This window comes from Erpetoichthys calabaricus, chromosome 11 (genome assembly GCF_900747795.2).
Source record: "Erpetoichthys calabaricus chromosome 11, fErpCal1.3, whole genome shotgun sequence".
Taxonomy (NCBI): Eukaryota; Metazoa; Chordata; class Cladistia; order Polypteriformes; family Polypteridae; genus Erpetoichthys; species Erpetoichthys calabaricus.
Window position 1 is genome coordinate 101,607,505 of NC_041404.2, and position 16,493 is coordinate 101,623,997.

The following is a 16,493-nucleotide window of genomic DNA, read 5'->3' on the forward strand; positions in this document are numbered from 1 at the left end:
CCAATTTTCAGCTACATTTCCCTTTAACTGGAGATTTGGTGGGGGCTGTAATCCTAACGTATTTTTTTTTCTCTTTTGCTAGAACGTCTTAGCGCTTTCTGATCACGTTTTTGGGTTACTCACAGACACGCGACTCGTTCAAAAGCTGAACCTCTTCTTCAGATTCCTCTTCCAATCCGCCACTTCTGACACCATTTAGTGATCTTGTTAGGTTCGTAGTTTAATTAATATACAGGATTGAAAGATATAATAACTTTTTAATAGACAGACTTTAGAGACATTTACTGTACAAGTTACTAATCGTTCTTTAGTTCACGCCCATTCTCCTACTTGCATCGGCATTCACAGGCATTACTAATCATTCTGTAAGTATCCCTTAATAGACCTTACTAATCCACTATCATTACAAAATCCAACGTGGTTTGTGCCCTTCAGAATGAAAACAGTTAGCATTTACCTTTTTAATAAAAGGCGAGCTTTTAAGCCTGAGAAATCACCTCGTAAATGCACACGTTTAATTGCACGTGTTAATATGTATGCTTACACAGTATTAAAAGACACTCAAAAATTAACGTCATTTAACTTTGTTCCCGCGTTTGAGAAAAGGCAAGCTTTTAAGCCTGAGAAATCACCCCGTAAATGCACACGTTTAATTGCACATGTGTTAATATGTATGCTTACACAGTATTAAAAGACACTCAAAAATTAACGTCATTTACCTTTGCTCCCGCGTTTGATAAAAGGCGAGCTTTTAAGCCTGAGAAATCACCCCGTAAATGAACACGTTTAATTGCACGTGTTAATATGTATGCTTACACAGTATTAAAAGACACTCAAAAATTAACATCATTTACCTTCGTTCCCGCATTTGACTCGTGCTGTAAATCTCTTCCTTGTTTTTAGTTCAAGTGATTACGTAGGAGGCGTGATGACGCGATTCGTGACTCCGCCTCCTTCATTAGAGTATATGGACAAAAAGCAGGTTCCAGTTATGACCATTACGCGTAGAATTCCGAAATGAAACCTGCCTAACTTTTGTAAGTAAGCTGTAAGGAATGAGCCTGCCAAATTTCAGCCTTCCACCTACACGGGAAGTTGGAGAATTAGTGATGAGTCAGTCAGTCAGTCAGTCAGTTAGTCAGTGAGTCAGTGAGGGCTTTTGCCTTTTATTAGTATAGATAATATTGATGGTATTGCTTTAATAAGGTCTATATTTTAAGTAGCAATAGGCTAGTAGTACATGTTTTTTCTAGAATTGTCATAGATTGTTAAAAAGGAAATTCCAACCAAATGCTGGAAAGCAGACAAAAACTGGCTTCTTTAAAAACATACTTAAACTTGACTTGCTCACTTTCTAAATCAGCATTTCTTTGCTCATGTGGCCTGTGAAATATTAAACATGTAGTTATGTTTATAAGCTTATGTGTAGCCTGATAAGTATGATCTCTGATTGTTGTGTTAATCTGTATAATGACTTTTATCTATTTTTATTTTTATTGAAAGTGTGGGGAGAAAAGTGTATAATTGATTATTACACCTTATTAACAGCTCTTTTAAGAATAAATGGCAGACTGTATAGATTGTCATTTTTATAGAAAATGAGGATCAGCATTATCAACTAGTTGAAGTGGAGTGATCACCATGGTCAGTATCTTACAGTAGTACAGTTAGACTGTCAAACTCTGTATAGTTCCACATTCTTTCGCTACATAAATCCCAGTCAGCGTGAAAAGTAACGCATTTGCACAAGCCTGCCGCCACTCCCAAACTCCTCCCAGAATTACGCCTCTTTGAATATGCAAATCGATATAAATAGCCCCTACGCTCAGCATTCTGTGAAAAGACAATGACAAAAGCACAGGGGAATATAGAAGAATTTCAGCGAATACCAAGTGGAGGCAAGGAAAAACATACCATTTGTTGGTTTTAACAGTGGTATAAACAACAAACGGAAGTTGATCGAGTGACACAGAGTGTAGGAGAAACTCGAAAGCTCAAGTTCACAAAGTTGCACAGTGCCCAAAATAAAAATGAAGTTGTCAGATATCAAAGTCGCTGTGAAAAGGCGAGTCGTAGCCCACTGTTTGAGTGTCATATAGAAGCTTGTTAGGGTACAGAGAAAAGAAAAAAAATAGGCACACAGTGGGGGAAAAAAGCTCGAAATGTCAACTTTAATCTCGAAATTTCCACTTTAATCATGTAGTTTATTTTGTCATTAAAGTAGACCATCAAAAACTTCATCTTAAAATCGTTTAATTTACTAGTTTCTCAAATACCATCGTAACTAAAGTAGCACGTTAAATGCTTTGTTTTGTATATGTTCTTCTATGTGCTCTATGTGTGTGAATCACTATGTGTTTCTTAAACGGGCTTTCTCTTCCTCTGACAGGACACAGAATCCATTACATTCATGATAGTATAGCTCCCTGAATAATTAATATACTTAGATGTATACTTGATATCAATTTCATGATTATAGGAGTTAAAGCATGTTATTAAACATGGGAACACAGTGGCGCAGTGATAGTGACGAGCTGGCGCCTTGTCCAGAGATTGTTCCTGCCTCCTGCAAGATGCTTGCTGTGCCATGCGCAACCTTCATTCAAATAATTTGCTGCAGCAGTACTGTCTCTTTCAAACGTACTAACCCCCAATTCCTGTCCTTCCTTTTCTTTCTCCAAGTAACCAATCGCCACACAATCAGCTGTGTAATAGATATTAAGCCATCTCTAAGCTTAGAACACAGATTCTTTAAAACTTTTAAGGAACATTGAAATATCTTTGTAGTACATTTTTAATTATTCCATCCATCTATCCATCCAGTGTCGCGCTAGCCCCAGCAAGTATACAGCGCGAGGAAGGAACAATCTCTGAACAGGGCACCAGATCGTCACTAGCGCTGTGCCACCGTTTTATTTAAATGATGTTAACATTTTATCTGTATAATGTAATAAACATATTTTGCTGCATTTCGTCTTAAAAATAATATCATCATCATATGTAAATACGTGCTTTATAAAGTGGCTCATGTTGTGCAATATTATAACTGTATCGCAAGTTTACAGTGAGGTAACTGTACTAATAAGTACAAATAGTCCTACAAGGATTGATTGATGGACTGATTGAGTGCGTTTTTAGTTCCTGGAGAACTTGTGTACGCCAAGCATTTAGCTGGCATGAAAATGTGCATAGCTTATGCCAAGTTTAGGTTCTATACATCGCAATGTGAGTGTGGAAACAGGCTTATGCAACATTTTTGTGAGTACGCACCATTTATACATGAGGCCCCATGTGACTGGACCCCTAAACATTTGGACTCCCATTTAGATTAATTTTAGGAAGTAGCATTATTACCCTGGTACACGATATTAAATCTTTACATCTTCATAGGTTCTAAACCGTAGAAAACATTATCCATGTGCTTGGGTTATTTATCACCTACTGACTCAGAAATAAAAGACATTCTAACCACTGTGTCTTACTCAGTTTCAGATTTTATAAAAGAATGCACCTCACTACATTATTCTTTACAATGAAGCACTGTATAAAAACAAATATTTTATGTACACTTTCCTTTAGGGCATTTGCTTTTTATATACAGTTAGCATATTGACAGATTAGGTGATGTGTTTAGTTTCACATTAACATTTCTCTAGTGGATGTGCATTAGCCAACAGCAATTACTCCCCTAATAAAATAATTGGTTATCTCTAAATATTTAAAAAATACTTACTGAAGGAGTTATTTCAATCTAAAGCAAATCAAAGACCAATTATAGATTCTGTCCCATGGTTTGCTCAAGTATGCTGTGAAAAATTCTTTGTAATATTTTTTGTCTCTTTTATTTAGGAGTAGTCCTAGGAGCAGTGTTTGGCAGTTTGCTGCGATACATTCCTGATCTTACTTCAGACTCTCTTATGTTGATATCATTCCCTGGAGATATCCTGATGAGAATGCTAAAGATGCTAATTCTTCCTCTCATTATTTCCAGTCTCATAACAGGTATGTGCATTCCATTCCTTTTTTTTCATTTTTCACTTTTATTAAAACATGATTCAGCCAAATTAGGAGAACATTTGGGGGTGAATTATGGTAGAAAAGCCAAGTATTTGAAATGTATGAAATATCTTGTTAACAATAGAATCCCTGAAGCCTGTGAAAAAACTCATAATCCCTGGCCCACTTTAAATACTGTACGTTCTCACCTCCCCATCAGCATCTTTTGTTTTGTAAATGTGTCAATCATCACAAGCAGCAAGCAGCCTGCTCCTACTCAAAATGGTAATTTTGGAGGGTGCCTGGATTCAATCCTGGTACCTCTTGATTCTGAGTCAGCAGTTCTTATTGCAGCGCCACTCAAGAGGCTGTATCCATGTAGTACCCTAGCCTGATTTCATTTTCTTTGTTTATATTCTTGAATAAAAGCGCATTTGTTTTGTTATACGTGTATCTTTTGTGAAAATGTTTGTTCGATATTTGGACTTCAGTCTTTATACATTATACACTCCATGTCAAAATTTTGTTGTTAGTACTATAACATGAAAAAAGTTTCAATTTTAGGTATTTGTTCATCATTTCTTGCATTTCCTGTCATCCGATTGTTGCAGACACGGAAAACACATGAAATGTACAGTATGTGTTCCAAATAACGATATATTATTTACCCTATACAACTCACAGGACCTCACATGTAGTTAAAGAAGACTTGAGCTGGTAGAACTTTTTGCCGGAAATGAGTCCGGCAGTGGGGGGTATAGGATAGCAGGGTGGTTGCTGCTTGTGCTGATCGATACATTTACAAACCAAAAGACACTGATGGAGAGGTGCGAACGGATTTAAGTTGGGCCAGGATTATGAGTTTTTTCATAGGCTTCAGGGATTCTAGTGTTAATATTTTCTAACATGTACAGTTTACCTCTTATTCAGTGTTGCAGACTCCCTATTATCTGCTCATATTCAGTTTGCAGTTCAGCTGTGTATCAAATATTGCATAATTCATGCAGGCATATAAGTAGGAAATGAGGTATGGACTAGAATATTACACAAATACTTTATTACAGTATCATAATATACTAAATGCCCTATTTTAATGTAATAATTTTTAGAATAATGGCTAATTATGCAGGTGGTAGAGAGGGGTACTTGTGTGTTGACATGGTGTGTGATACACTGGCCTTGTCACATGGGTTGCTCATGTGTGCACATTATCATGGGCATTGTAGCTCCAAAACAGATTGTGAAGTAGCTGGTATTGCCGAAGATGAAAGGTCATTCCTTCAAATGTGAAATATGAAGTTGTAAAGTCTAGGTAAAGAGCTTTAATAAATTAATGAAGGGTTTTGTCTTATTATGGTTTGTTTTGATGATGATTAGCCATCAGAACATTAGACAAATTTAGATGAGAACAGGCCATTCAGCCCAACAAAGCTTGCTAGACCTATTTACTTAATTCCTTCAAAGCAACATCAAGTCAATTTTTGAAGGTCCGTAAAGCCCTACTGTCTACCACACTGTCTGGTGACTTTTTCCATGTGTGGTTCTCTGTGTGAAAAAAAAACTCCTTAATGATTGTATGAAACTGGGTCTAAACAAGTTTAAGACCCTGTGTTTTCGTTGAAATCATTGTAAAGTAACAGTGTTGAGCCACTGTACTAATTCCGTTCATAATTTTAAACACTTAAATCTTGTCAACTCTTTATCTTCTTTTTCTTAAACTGAAAAGGCTCAGCTATTTTAATCTTTCCTCATAATTCATATCATGCAGTCCTTGAGTGAGACTAGACTAGACTTTTTCTAGAACTTTGATAGCCTGAATTGCAAAACTGTGAACACCACTCCAGATGAGACCTCACGAGTGCAATATAAAGCTTGAGCATAACCTCTTTTGATTTCTACTCTTTATAAAACCCTCTGTCGCCTTTAAAATACAGTAGCTTCTGAACACTGCCTGTAAGTTGATAGTGACAAGTCCACTAAGACTACTAAATCCTTCTTATAAGACGTACTTTTAATTTTCAGACTCCCCATTGTACAATATATTCAAATATAACATTTTATTTCAGACATATAATACTTTACATTAGCTCACATTAAATTTCATATGGTATCATCTTCGAACTGAGCCAGCCTGTTATTTATATTCCTATGCAAATCATTTAAATATGATAAAACAGCAACAACTCTATCACTGAACCCATGAGGGACACCACTCTTACCTACACCTAATTTTAAAATGATTGTCCATCATTTGCACACTACACCCTGAACTCCCATATCTTTCAATTTGATGCCCAACCTGTCATGTGGGAACTTATCAAATGCTTTCTGAAAGTCAAGATAAATGATATATGCACCAATCTGATCATATTCTTTTGTTGCTTCCTCATAGTATTCCAGCCTATTAGTAAAACACAACCTTCTTTCTCTAAACCCATGCTGACTGATCAGTAAAACTCCCATTTTTCCCATGTGTTGCTCAGTTTAATCCTTAATAATTCCCTCCATTAATTTACCAAGGATGGACGTTAAGCTTTCTGGCCTATAGTTACTTGGAAATGCATGATTACCCTTTTCATATAATGGGATGATAGTTGCCATTTTCCAGTGACATCCTAAAAGTATAAGGCAAAAATTTATATATGTGATCACTAACTTCCTTAAGCACTCAAGAATAAATATTTTTTAGTCCTGGTGATTTATTTGATTTCACCTTATTTAATCTGAGCAGTACTTCTCCCTTAACAATTTCCAAATCCCTCTGCACTTCCTCACATGTGAAAACCTCAGACCATCCTGGTTATTAAAAATACTAAATCTAGGCAGGCTTCCAACTGTGTTGTGCATTAACACACTGTGTTAAAAAAACAATCACTGATTATGTCTTTTAATTCCTGCTGTTGTACTCCACTGTTTGCAAGGTTAGTCAAGTTAATATTTGGGTTGTTTAACTCCCCAGTGTATATAATATGCTTCTGTAAAGTTGTCTTTTTAATATTCTTGAAAGGATGGAAATTGAAACTTCTTTCTGCACTGGGGGTCCATAGGACACTTCTATATTAAGGCCTCTTCCTTGATGCTTTCCATGTGAATCCAGATGTCCTCAATAAAATGTAGCTCTTAATCCAAATGAAGAAGACTTGTATTTAAATTCTGTTTTACATAAACAACAACCCCTTTGCTTTTCTGTTCTGTTTATCCTTTCTAAAAGTGTGTACCCATCTATGTTATACTCATCCCTATCTTTTGTTATTATTCATCCATACCACATGCTCTTAAGAACAGGTTATTCTTCTGAAGCTAAGCATGTTCAGACTAGGGTAGTACTTGGATCAGAGACCAACCAGAAAAAGCTTGGGTTGCTACTGGAAAAGGTGTTGACAAGGCCAGCAGGAGGCACTTACCATTTGGTGTGAATGTGAATCCCAATGCCTCAGTGCAGTAACTGGAACACTGTGTTGTTAAAATGGTGCTGTCTTTTGGATTGAGATGTAAAACCGAAATCCTGGTCTCGTGGCCATAAAAGACTCCTAGGCATCCTTTACAAAGAGTAGGGTGTATCCCAATATCCTGGCTAAAATTGCCCTCCTCATCCTAGTTATTCTGGTCTCCTAATCATCTCCTATCTCTAACTGGCTATCTATCTCTCACCCCTTCACCAATAATGTGTCAGAATATTCTTAATGTGAATGCTTGTTCATTCCACTTGTATAAATGATTTGATTTTAATTGCTCTCATGTTATTCTATTCACTTTGAAGTTTGTGTATATATAAAACAATATGCATAAACAAATGGGTCAGATTATGTCCCTTACTAATTCAATTTAGAATGCTGTATTAAATTTTCCAATATGGAGTAATCCCATATTACAAGTATTACTTGGAAGAAGTGGCAACTCTATTGTTGTGTGTGGAAGAAGGCCATATCAAGGAATAACACAGATCAAGAGTTATTATTAGAATTGGATTAATTTGGCACTGTTGCATTAAGTGAAAAGCACAGCCAAGTTGAAGGGATTAAGTTAACGCATTTAGAGGAGAGGTTGGGAGCATGCACTGATACAGTGCATTGCTGCACCCACTACATGACAAACAACCTCAGCATCCCAAATTAGGACCCAAGCACAGCTGTGCAATGGGTGACACCTCAGCACCACACTAGTTTGAATGGAGTGGAAGAGTGTGAGGTTTTTTACAGTGGCTGGAGTGCCACATCTGCCACCAACCCCCAAGTTTTCCCTGCAAGTTGGAGGACCTGCTTGAAGGGCTGGATACAGGTTAACGTCATAACCAGGACAGAGGAATTGCAGGTTAAGGGCCTTGCTCAAGGGTCCAATGGAATGGAGTCACTTCTGGCATTTACAGGATTTGAACCAGCAACGTTCCAATTGCCAGCGCAGATCCTTAGCCTCAGAGCCGCCACTCTGCCTGCATTTAGATAGATAGATAGATAGATAGATAGATAGATAGATAGATAGATAGATAGATAGATAGATAGATAGATAGATAGATAGATAGATAGATAGATAGATAGATAGATAGATAGATAGATAGATAGATACTTTATTAATCCCAATGGGAATTGGGGTTGCATTAAATAAAATATAATCACAGAAATTTTTAACATCTTAATGGCACAGTTTAACAGTGATTAATCATCAGCTCAAGTTTAAATGAAAACCTGTTGCCATATGGGGAGGCAGCACTGAACTTGAAATCCTCTGAATTAGGATGCAATTATTAAGGTGTTCAGCTTACACTGGATGTCACTATTTAAAGTTACAGTTACTTGTTTGCCTCATGCTTACTTTAATTGTAATACAACTCACACTTTTTACTATATACAAAAATATATGGACATATCCTACACATACTGTACGTGAACTTTTCATACTCAAGTACACTTATCTTTCTAGTTAGATTTCTCTCTCACCTCATATTTAGTGGGGTGTTTTATCTCATTATCTTATAATTTCATACCTAAAATGTCTACTTGAGTAGTTTACTCATTGGCACATCTTATTTTTATGATTCATTTTCCTGAAAGGTAATATTGCTGTTACTAAAGTATAGCTGTTAGGTACACAAAACAGCATGAGAGAGGAGCTCAGAGCTCATAATTCAATTATTAGTAGAACTGTGTATTCTGGTTTTTAATTTCCTTTTATTAAGTAAAAATCTGGTTAAAATCCTTTCTTCATGTAATTTTAGGTTATCTACAGTTGTGTTGTTATTAAAGCAGTCAGTCAGTCATTTTCCATCCATCCATCCATCCGTTTTCCAACCCACTGAATCCGAACACAGGGTCACGGGGGTCTGCTGGAGCCAATCCCAGCCAACACAGGGCACAAGGCAGGAAACAATCCTGGGCAGGGTGCCAACCCACCGCAGGACACACACACACACATGCCCACACACCAAGCACACCCTAGGGCCAATTTAGGATCGCCAGTGCACCTAGCCCACATGTCCTTGGACTGTGGGAGGAAACCAGAGCACCTGGAGGAAACCCACGCAGACATGGGGAGGACATGCAAACTCCACACAGGGAGGACCCAGGAAGCAAACCCACTGTGAGGCAGCAGTGCTACCACTGCGCCACCGTGCTGCCCATGTTGTTAAAGCATTTGACACAATTCCAACGGAGCTATTGTAATTTACAACAATATCTAGATAAAGCAGGAAGGGTATGACATTGAATTATATTTTTCTGTTAAAAATATAACATTTTATAGTAGGAGAAAATACATTGTCGGCTTCCGAGGGGATCTTGAGTGTTTGTTTATGCAATAACTTTGGTTGTCAAATGTTGTGTCTTTGTTTACCTATTGGATGTCTGTAATAATATCTTCTGTTTTAGTACTTTCCTGCTGCAAACAAATTTCCCTCTAGGATAATAAAGTCTACTCAAACCTAAACCTAAGCTCTTCAGCTTTGGTGAAAAGTGGCAGCAGGGACCCACAACCCATTTTATGGGCCTCTGCTTTGTTCCTGTTGGCTAATGATGAAAATCAACTGTTAGGTTTGGCTCTGCCTTAAGAAATGCTGTAACATCCATCCATCCATCCATTGTCTCCCGCTTATCCGAGGTCGGGTCGCGGGGGCAGCAGCTTGAGCAGAGATGCCCAGACTTCCCTCTCCCCGGCCACTTCTTCTACCTCTTCCGGGAGAATCCCAAGGCGTTCCCAGGCCAGTCGAGAGACATAGTCCCTCCAGCGTGTCCTGGGTCTTCCCCGGGGCCTCCTCCCGGTTGGACGTGCCCGGAACACCTCACCAGGGAGGCGTCCAGGAGGCATCCTGATCAGATGCCCGAGCCACCTCATCTGACTCCTCTCGATGCGGAGGAGCAGCGGCTGTACTCTGAGCCCCTCCCGGATGACTGAGCTTCTCACCCTATCTTTAAGGGAAAGCCCAGACACCCTGCGGAGGAAACTCATTTCAGCCGCTTGTATTCGCGATCTCGTTCTTTCGGTCACTACCCATAGCTCATGACCATAGGTGAGGGTAGGAACATAGATCGACTGGTAAATTGAGAGCTTCGCCTTGCGGCTCAGCTCCTTTTTCACCACGACAGACCGATGCAATGCCCGCATTACTGCGGATGCCGCACCGATCCGCCTGTCGATCTCACGCTCCATTCTTCCCTCACTCGTGAACAAGACCCCGAGATACTTGAACTCCTCCACTTGGGGCAGGATCTCGCTACCAACCCTGAGAGGGCACTCCACCCTTTTCCGGCTGAGGACCATGGTCTCGGATTTGGAGGTGCTGATTCTCATCCCAGCCGCTTCACACTCGGCTGCGAACCGATCCAGAGAGAGCTGAAGATCACGGCCTGATGAAGCAAACAGGACAACATCATCTGCAAAAAGCAGTGACCCAATCCTGAGCCCACCAAACCGGACCCCCTCAACACCCTGGCTGCGCCTAGAAATTCTGTCCATAAAAGTTATGAACAGAATCGGTGACAAAGGGCAGCCCTGGCGGAGTCCAACTCTCACTGGAAACGGGTTCGACTTACTGCCGGCAATGCGGACCAAGCTCTGGCACCGATCGTACAGGGACTGAACAGCCCTTATCAGGGGGGCCGGTACCCCATACTCTCGGAGTACCCCCCACAGGATTCCCCGAGGGACACGGTCGAATGCCTTTTCTAAGTCCACAAAACACATGTAGACTGGTTGGGCAAACTCCCATGCACCCTCCAGGACCCTGCTAAGGGTATAGAGCTGGTCCACTGTTCCGCGACCAGGACGAAAACCACACTGTTCCTCCTGAATCCGAGGCTCGACTATCCGACGGACCCTCCTCTCCAGGACCCCTGAATAGACTTTTCCAGGGAGGCTGAGGAGTGTGATCCCTCTGTAGTTGGAACACACCCTCCGATCCCCCTTCTTAAAGAGGGGGACCACCACCCCGGTCTGCCAATCCAGAGGCACTGTCCCTGATGTCCATGCGATGTTGCAGAGGCGTGTCAGCCAAGACAGTCCTACAACATCCAGAGCCTTGAGGAACTCCGGGCGTATCTCATCCACCCCCGGGGCCCTGCCACCAAGGAGTTTTTTGACCACCTCGGTGACCTCAGTCCCAGAGATGGGGGAGCCCACCTCTGAGTCCCCAGGCTCTGCTTCCTCATTGGAAGGCATGTTAATGGGATTGAGGAGGTCTTCGAAGTATTCCCCCCACCGACCCACAACGTCCCGAGTCGAGGTCAGCAGCGCACCATCCCCACCATATACAGTGTTGACACTGCACTGCTTCCCCTTCCTGAGACGCCGGATGGTGGACCAGAATCTCCTCGAAGCCGTCCGAAAGTCATTCTCCATGGCCTCCCCAAACTCCTCCCACGCCCGAGTTTTTAAACAAACCGGTTAAACAAACCTCCTATGAAGAAAAACAATTTTGGACGGCGTTTTCCCTTGCCCGGACGCGGGTCACCGGGGCCCCACTCTGGAGCCAGGCCTGGAGGTGGGGCTCGATGGCGAGCGCCTGGTGGCCGGGCCTGCACCCATGGGGCTCGGCCGGGCACAGCCCGAAGAGGCAACGTGGGTCCCCCTTCCCATGGGCTCACCACCTATGGGAGGGGCCAAGGAGGTCGGGTGCAGTGTGAGTTGGGTGGTGGCCGAAGGTGGGGACCTTGGCGGTCCGATCCTCGGCTACAGAAGCTGGCTCTTGGGACGTGGAATGTCACCTCTCTGAAGGGGAAGGAGCCTGAGCTAGTGCGCGAAGTTGAGAGGTTCCGGCTAGATATAGTTGGACTCACCTCGACGCACAGCTTGGACTCTGGAACCAATCTCCTTGAGAGGGGCTGGACTCTCTACCACTCTGGAGTTGCCCCCGGTGAGAGGCGCCGAGCAGGTGTGGGTATACTTATTGCCCCCCAACTTGGAGCCTGTACATTGGGGTTTACCCCGGTGGACGAGAGGGTAGCCTCCCTTCGCCTTCGGGTGGGGGGACGGGTCCTAACTGTTGTTAGTGCGTATGCACCAAACAGCAGTTCGGAGTACCCACCCTTTTTGGAGTCCCTGGAGGGGGTGCTAGAGGGCATACCTTCTGGGGACTCCCTCGTTCTGCTGGGAGACTTCAATGCTCACGTGGGCAATGACAGTGAGACCTGGAAGGGCGTGATTGGGAGGAATGGCCCCCCTGATCTGAACCTGAGCGGTGTTTTGTTATTGGACTTCTGTGCTCGTCACGGATTGTCCATAACGAACACCATGTTCAAGCATAGGGGTGTTCATATGTGCATTTGGCACCAGGACACCCTAGGCCTCAGTTCGATGATCGACTTTGTGGTCGTGTCGTCGGACTTGCGGCCACATGTCTTGGACACTCGGGTGAAGAGAGGGGCGGAGCTGTCAACTGATCACCACCTGGTGGTGAGTTGGCTTCGATGGTGGGGGAGGATGCCGGTCAGGCGTGGTAGGCCCAAACGTGTTGTGAGGGTCTGCTGGGAACGTCTGGCAGAGCCCCCTGTCAGAAGTAGCTTCAACTCCCACCTCCGGCAGAACTTCGACCACATCCCGAGGGAGGTGGGGGACATTGAGTCCGAATGGGCCATGTTCCGTGCCTCTATTGTTGAGGCAGCTGACCGGAGCTGTGGCCGTAAGGTGGTCGGTGCCTGTCGTGGCGGCAATCCCCGAACCTGCTGGTGGACACCGGCGGTGAAGGATGCCGTCAAGCTGAAGAAGGAGTCCTACAGGACCCTTTTGTCCTGTGGGACCCCGGAGGCAGCTGATAGGTACCGGCAGGCCAAGCGGAATGCGGCTTTGGTGGTTGCTGAGAAATGCTGTAACAGAACAGCTAATTGACATATTAATGCTTAACCGTCTCCATTATATACTGTATAAAAATATATAATATTCAATAAATAACCTGCTGTCATGTGGCTTAATTCTACTGAAGTGCAACCTGGAGGTAAAAACTACATGCATGCCAGTATTACAAAGTTCAGTACAGATAGAATAATGTCAGATATTTCTCACAGTAATACTTTAACGAGACAAGACAAGTTAGTGCAGGCTGAACACTTAACTTTATGTGTGTTACACTTCTTTTGATTGTATTTTCATTGGAAAAAGTAAATATAAAGCTTAATTGCATATAATGTTTCCAGTAAGCTTACATTATCAGGGTAAATGTTGCAAAGTACAATTTATTTTCTATACAATATTTACCCAGATTTGGGTGATTAACTGTCTTACACATTTACTTACTTTACTTGACAGCTGTTTCTGTATTGCACCTTTTTTTGAAGGATTTTCTTATAACCTTTACTGTATATGCCAGCCTCAGCATTTATTGCTCTTTTGGTGTAAAAGTTGTTCCCTCTGTTTCTCAGACATCTAGTTCATGGTTGATTAGTGCTCAACTTGTATGCGCATTTAAATTTTCTCATAATCACACATAATTCCATATCAGCCTACTGTATCTCTGTCTCAGTCAAGATGCCATATAGGAGGCTGTAGATTGAGACTGGCGTATTGATGTAAACTTGGGGGTTGGTGGCAGGATTGGCACTTCAGCCACCATAAAAAACCTCACATTGTTACAGTGTGACGCTGAGGTGTCAACCACTGCACTCAGGTCCCAATCCAGATGGTTCATCATGTGGTGGGTGTGGCAACGCACCCAGCTTCTTGTGAGCTGAAGTGTTTTTGTGTTATTGCTGTGTGAGAGTTAATTAAAATACAACTTTTTCTCATATATAAACTTGGTTTTTGGTTGCCACTAAGTAGCCATTTGTGAATTTTCATAGCTTTTTCACTTTAGAATTTCTTTTTTTATAACATTTTTTTTGCCTTCACAGGAGCAAAGGTAGTTAAGTGTCTGGAAAATTATATTTGTATTCAAAACTGTAGCGTTTTCAGGGTTCAGCACAGGACAGAAAGCTTAGAAAGCAGCTGCAGAAGCTGGCAAATGAGAAAAGAATAGTTAAAGGTAACTGTAATTTGTTGCGCAGTGGGCCAACTTGAAACCAGTCCCCAGAAATACAGTGGTTGTCATAATGATGGACTCAATCATTATAGGGATTGAAACACAGTTTTGCTCCAGAGAGAGACTGTCACCCAATGTGTTGTTTTCCCAGTACACTGGTGGGATAGAAAATGCTCTTGACAGGGAGCAAGGGTGGATCCAGTTGTCATTGTCCATGTTGAAAAAAATGACATACATAAAGACAGGCTGTCAGTTCTGCAATATAAATTTAAAGAGTTAGGTACAAAGCTAAGGAGCAGAACTGACAAGGTAGTCTGCTCTGATGTTCTACCTGTGCCATGTGCTAGTGCAGGTAAGACTGTGGAGATCAGAAGGCATAAAACGTGGCTCAAATCTTGGTGTAGGATAGAAGGAACAAATTGGACCTGTTCCTTTGTCATGGGTTACAATTGAACTGGAGGGGTGCCATTGTGTTAGGGTGACATCTGAGTAGGTTCATCAATGATTGTTTAAACTAGGGAATAAAGGGCCTGGGAGTTTAGGAGAAGCCAGGTTTCAAACTGTACAAAAAGGGGCATGCAGTTGTGTAAAAACAAATATGCATATTAACACAAATTCTAGCCGAAAGATTAAGTGCCAAAGTAAAATAACTAACACATTTAAAGTTGTTTGTCTTAATGCTAGAAGTATCAAAAATAAATCAAGTGAGTTGGAGATGTATGTAGCTGAGAACAATTATTATAATTCTAGCAATAAAGAAGACATAGCTAAATAACAAAGATGTGGATGATTATAGATTGCTACACATTTTTTGGGAAGCACAGACAAAAAAAGAAAAGAAGAAGAAGTTGTTATTTATGTAAAATGGAATTTAAATCCATGTCTTCTTCTGTTGGACCATGAGCCACATCCATATTACTAACCGAGAATGGTAAACCGGATGGCATGGACGCAGGGACACGGCAATGGGACCATGAGACATACTGCGCAGGCGCGTACAGCGCGCGTCTCATAAACCGCACGCGAAGTCTTATCCACCGCGCACGAAGGAGTCAAGGCCCAAAAACGAAAGAGCTCAACTGACGTGAATGAGTAATGAAGCAACAACGCGCCCATAGCTAACGACTGCCGACACAGCCACACAAATAAGAGGACTCTGCGCTGCAGCCCAGATTCAAACGGAAGAGGCTACGGAGGCCCCACAGGTCCATAAAGTACGGAAGGCGCAGGCTTCACCGCCATATTGTGAGTGGCACTACTGCGGAGTGAAGGCACAGGCGTCACCGCCATATTGTGAGTGGCACCACTGCGGAGTGAAGTAAACGCGCGTCTGAAACTGCGGAAGCAAAGCAGGCACGGGTTCAAAACGAACGAGCTCGACTGACGGATATACAAACAATGTATTTCAGGATACCCAACACCGGGGGTAGGTGAGCGAAGCGAGCAGGGGGCGGAGCCCCCTTGTCTTAGTTAGAATTACTGGATTTTGCAGGAAAACTTTTGGGATACAGAGATTATTTTTAGAGTGTGTTATACACGTGTCCCTCAATGCAGACAATAATTTCAATATGCATCTTTTTAATAATATTCAAAAGGCAATTTTTGAGGGGAACATTTTAGGCATTGAGACTTTAATTATCCGTAAATTAACTGAGCTAACCTTGCAAATAGTGGAGTACAAAAGAAGGAGGTTTTAGATTTAACTAGTGACACAGTCTTAAAGTATGTTAAAGCACCAATGTAGGAGAAGCCTGTCTAGATTTAGCATTTTGTAATAACCAGGATAGCATTCAGGATGTAAGGGTGGTTGAATGACTAGGATCAAGTGACCCAAAGATATTATTTCAGTATTTCATAGTACAAGAATAATTAACGAAGATGTGAAGTGTATCAGGAGCAGTAAAGGGGGATTAAATACAGTAATCCCTCCTCCATCGCGGGGGTTGCGTTCCAAAGCCACCCGCGAAATAAGAAAATCCGCGAAGTAGAAACCATATGTTTATATGGTTATTTTTATATTGTCATGCTTGGGTCACAGATTTGCGCAGAAACACAGGAG

The 16,493-nt window shown here is 41.9% G+C and overlaps 1 protein-coding gene across 1 annotated transcript in view; it reads left to right on the forward strand.

Moving 5' to 3' along the window:
* LOC114661354 (excitatory amino acid transporter 2-like) overlaps nt 1-16,493 on the forward strand; it is a 500,553-nt gene that overhangs the window by 100,235 nt on the left and 383,825 nt on the right. Inside the window, exon 2 of the mRNA XM_051933547.1 lies at nt 3,850-4,002. Within this exon, the coding sequence (XP_051789507.1) occupies nt 3,850-4,002 (153 nt within the window). The remainder of the gene's footprint in view (nt 1-3,849; nt 4,003-16,493) is intronic.